Source organism: Trypanosoma conorhini (genome assembly GCF_003719485.1).
Source record: "Trypanosoma conorhini strain 025E chromosome Unknown Tco_14.4_contig_00917, whole genome shotgun sequence".
Classification (NCBI taxonomy): Eukaryota; Euglenozoa; class Kinetoplastea; order Trypanosomatida; family Trypanosomatidae; genus Trypanosoma; species Trypanosoma conorhini.
The window spans coordinates 1-3,751 of NW_021705010.1; the positions used below are offsets into that span (position 1 = coordinate 1).

Genomic DNA, 3,751 nt, shown 5'->3' on the forward strand with positions numbered 1-3,751 from the left:
GCCGTACAGTACACGCCGTCGGCCCCATCCAGCCCCTGCAGCGCCTCAATGTACTTTTCCTCCAGTGCATGTGTGAGCCAACTTTGCATGGCGCCCCCTGCAAAGTCCCTCTCGTGCGACGCGATGGACAACAACAAACACACACCAAAAGAAAAAGAAGAATAATAATGTTGAACCATAACAAATGACACGCGAAGCAACAAGGGATGGGCAAGCGGGGAAGGCGGCGAGCACCACACACACACACACACACACACATGAAACACAAAAACCCATCAAAATACCAACAAAAACATAAGTGTATACATGTATATATGTATATGTATATATGTATGTATGCATATATGTATATATGTATGTATATATACATATATAAAATGGCAGCAAACAAAAAAAAGAGAGGATGACTCGTGATGGCAGGGCCAACTATTGGCAAACAATATAGATACGCCACATGTGCAAGTGCACTAGAGCGTGGAGGTGGAAGCAAAGTGTATATAGAATGAAGGAAGACGGGGGAAGTAAATGCCAACAACAACAAGTAGGACATGTTGTAGCAATACGCAAGAAAAAAAAATGCAAAACGATGTATATGCACCCTCCTCTCTCACACTTCTCAGCCCCGCAGAATCGTGGGACAAGATCGGCGTCCCAACACCTACACAGTCCGATAATGCAGAGTGGCAAGAGTAAAGGAGGGAAAATCAGCTTCCACAAAGGACATAATAAAATGCCCGACGGCCTTGAGAGGCCAAATACCACACAAAAACAAGAAAAAACAAACAAGCAAAAACAAAGCATATTACATCAAAGACGCGTCGGGGCGAACACGTTCAATGGTACTTCGTTTTGCAGACGCAGGGTTCCACGGCCCCAACTCGGCGTGATCAATGGAGGACGATGCACGCACAACTTTAATGGAGAGAGGTTCCAGCGAAACACGGCTGTTGAACATGCAACAGAACGCTTCGCTTTGCGGCCGTGCTTCCTCCACCCTATTCGCGTTGTTAGGCAACACCAGGTGGGACAGAGACAAAGCATGTATACCCTCGCGATGGGAATGGAGTGGGGACTGCTTTGGCTCAGCATTTTCATTGACGTGAGTGGACACTGAGAAATTACTCCCGTCAAAAGCACCGACGCTCCTTGCGCCCGCACTAGCGTCCGCTGTGGAGGCGTCGGGGCTGTTGCTAAAGCCAAAATTCACCAGGTGCACCCCACGAACCCCTTTGCCGAAGGCGCGCATGGAGGCGTTAGCCTTCGCCACTTGGCCCGGCGCGGCACTGTAAAACCTCGCTGAGGCTCTTTTTTTGGAGTCGGATAGGCCACGGCCGTCGTACACCGAAAAACCGAGTCCGTCCGCAGGAACTCGAGTGGCGCTTGCGGCCGCTAATTTGTGCAGCCGCGTTGAGATGCTGGCGCACAAGCGCACACTTCGGGCCAACGATGAAGCGCGGTCCCTTGCCACTTCCACCCGGAACTTCAGACGTTTCCGCATCAAATATCCGCGCCCCACTCTTTGAATGAGCCTCGAAGCAAAAAGACGGCGCTCCTCCACACGAACCCCCTTTGAGCGCCACCACCGAATGATCGTTGCGGCGGCGCGTCGTCGAGTCTGTGGTAGATTCTTCCTGGCCGGGAAGCGCACCAAACGCAAATGGGAATTGCACTTTCGGAGTTGTCTGGTTGGGGTTGTGCGGTACTCGTCCGATAAACTCATCGTCGCCGTGGTACGGGAGCAGCGAAACAGCCTCACCAGCGGCCGCGTGCCGTCAAATGCAGTTGCATGGCTTGCCGACGAAGTCGACGACAGGGAACGGTGGCGCTGCTGCGGCTTACTGTCCTCCTCGTACCCGTTTCTCGCCAGTTGCAGCGCCCCAAAAACAGGGAGAAGACCAGCGGGAAAACTGGCGCTGGCGTCGAAAGCAGCGCGTGAGCCGGGGGGCGCAAACCCTGCGGCGCTGTTGCGGCTGCCCCTCGCCGCCGGCCGCCAGAGACGAAGGCCCGACGGGTGATCCGCCAGAGTCGGCAGTGGGCCTTGCTGACGCGAGAAAGAGAATTGATGCCACAGCGGTGTGAGCGTCTCATGCAGCAAAAACGGGTCGCTCTCCATCTCCGACACATTATCGCTTTGTTCGCTCATTTGGCGGCCTAAATTGGGCGGGTGCCGCCATCAATTGAGAGACAAGCAAAAAAAAACAATAATAAAGAATCGGGAGATGAAAGAGGGAGCGGAAAAAAAGCAAGGAGAAGACAAAAAAAAACGCACACGCATTTGTCCTTCCAGCGTGAGAGTGCAGGGCAGAGCACCTCGGCAGGTTTTTTGGTTTTCGTTGTATGCAGCGCAGGCGCACCAACGATGGCGCACTGTCAAGCTTTATTCACACGTAGGCAACAAGTGAGAAGACGAAGTCCATCGCTCCCCATCTATTCCTCCCTTCCCTCCCTCCCTCGCCCTCTCTCCACTGGGCACATCACACAGCCAGCACATGTAAGGCCCGCCCCCTCTTTTGGATCCAAGCACGCCGCTCACACCTCCTTCCGCATTTCTTCTAGTACCAACCGCACGAGATTCCGTATGATGAGCCCCACATCGCTGTAATTCGCCACGTGCGTCAGCAACTGATTCTTGATGCAAGACGGCTTCACCCCGTTGCACAGCTCGCGAACCTTGCGGTACTCCGCAAAGTTGTTCTCCTTCAAAAAGGTGATGACGTAAATGTCCTTCGGCTTCACCTGGAAGAGGTCCTGCAGTGTGCGGTACAGCGCGTCCCGGTGGGAGGCGTTGTGCAGAATGGCTATCGGGCGCACCGTCAACTGACACCGATCCGCCGCCACAGCGCAGTCCCGCTGCAGGTGCTCCACGAGGGCGTCCGCGGCCCCGCCGCACTCCGGATCGTCGTACGTCAAAAGCACAATGAGGGAGCGCGACATACCCGGGTCAACTCAACTGCAGCCAAAAGAAAAAAGAAAAAGAGGAAAATATTCTAACTTTTCCCTTTTCTTTTCTTCGCTACGGGCCGCGACAGTCGCTGCTGTGTGTCCCGCTTGGCTTCAGGACGCATCCAGGCACAAACACACAGGGAAGAAAGAAGGAAAATAACAATAACAAGAAACCAGAAGAAGTGGGCACAGCGTAGAAACGGTGACGTCAGTCAACGTTCACGCACTCTAAACACAAGCCAGCCACCTCGCCTCCAGTGGCCCATCAAAACAGATTGCTATTGTGAATGAGAAATAAAAACAAAAAATCAATAATATATCCGGAAACTTTTTCTCTCCACTGTGCCGTTTAGAACAGTCCAGCCATGCCAAAGTCTTCGTCATCTTCCTCATCCTCGGGCTCGGCGGCGGCGGCGGCGGCGGCAGGGGCAGCGGCAGCGGCGGCGGCAGGGGCAGCAGCATCAGCCGCACCACCGCCAAGTTTGCCCTCCAGAGCGGCCTGGCGCAGGTTCTTGCCGTCGAACTCGTCGAACTCGTACTCGGTGGCAACAGAGGCGCCAAGGAGGTTCTTGAAGGCGTCCATGATCATGTGCGGCAGCGTGGCCGCCGTCGGGATGCCAGCGCCCAGCGACATGGCAGCGACATTGCTGATGCCGTCCAGAAGGAACTTCTCCACGACTTCGTCGGTGATGGAGAGATCCTCACGGAGGAACAGGATGCCACGGTCCCACACGGACTGCACCTCCACCTGGTAGTAGAACGGGGAGATATCCAGCTTCTGCAGCAGTGTGGCCGTTGAGTTGTCCAC

The 3,751-nt window shown here is 54.5% G+C and overlaps 3 protein-coding genes across 3 annotated transcripts in view, besides 5 other annotated features; all 3 read right to left on the minus strand.

Annotated features, from left to right (window-relative positions):
• The first annotated feature begins 231 nt into the window (after nt 1–231).
• Nucleotides 232–275: a microsatellite.
• A 24-nt stretch (nt 276–299) lies between these two features.
• Nucleotides 300–358: a microsatellite.
• A 401-nt stretch (nt 359–759) lies between these two features.
• Nucleotides 760–797: a sequence feature (A-rich).
• Nucleotides 798–802: 5 nt separating this feature from the next.
• On the minus strand, nt 803–2,143 carry Tco025E_08927 (uncharacterized protein; the record flags this gene model as incomplete). Its single annotated transcript, XM_029375758.1, has 1 exon — nt 803–2,143. One exon carries the CDS (start codon nt 2,141–2,143, stop codon nt 803–805), a length of 1,341 nt encoding a protein of 446 aa, XP_029224126.1.
• A 269-nt stretch (nt 2,144–2,412) lies between these two features.
• Nucleotides 2,413–2,464: a microsatellite.
• A 65-nt stretch (nt 2,465–2,529) lies between these two features.
• Tco025E_08928 (uncharacterized protein) lies at nt 2,530–2,934 on the minus strand (the record flags this gene model as incomplete). Its single annotated transcript, XM_029375759.1, has 1 exon — nt 2,530–2,934. One exon carries the CDS (start codon nt 2,932–2,934, stop codon nt 2,530–2,532), a length of 405 nt encoding a protein of 134 aa, XP_029224127.1.
• A 151-nt stretch (nt 2,935–3,085) lies between these two features.
• Nucleotides 3,086–3,122: a sequence feature (A-rich).
• Nucleotides 3,123–3,292: 170 nt separating this feature from the next.
• Nucleotides 3,293–3,751, minus strand: part of Tco025E_08929 (large subunit ribosomal protein LP0) — a gene marked incomplete at both ends in the record, with an annotated part of 627 nt that continues 168 nt past the window's right edge. The window contains one exon of the mRNA XM_029375760.1: nt 3,293–3,751. This exon is cut by the window's right edge and continues 168 nt beyond it. Within this exon, the coding sequence (XP_029224128.1) occupies nt 3,293–3,751 (459 nt within the window).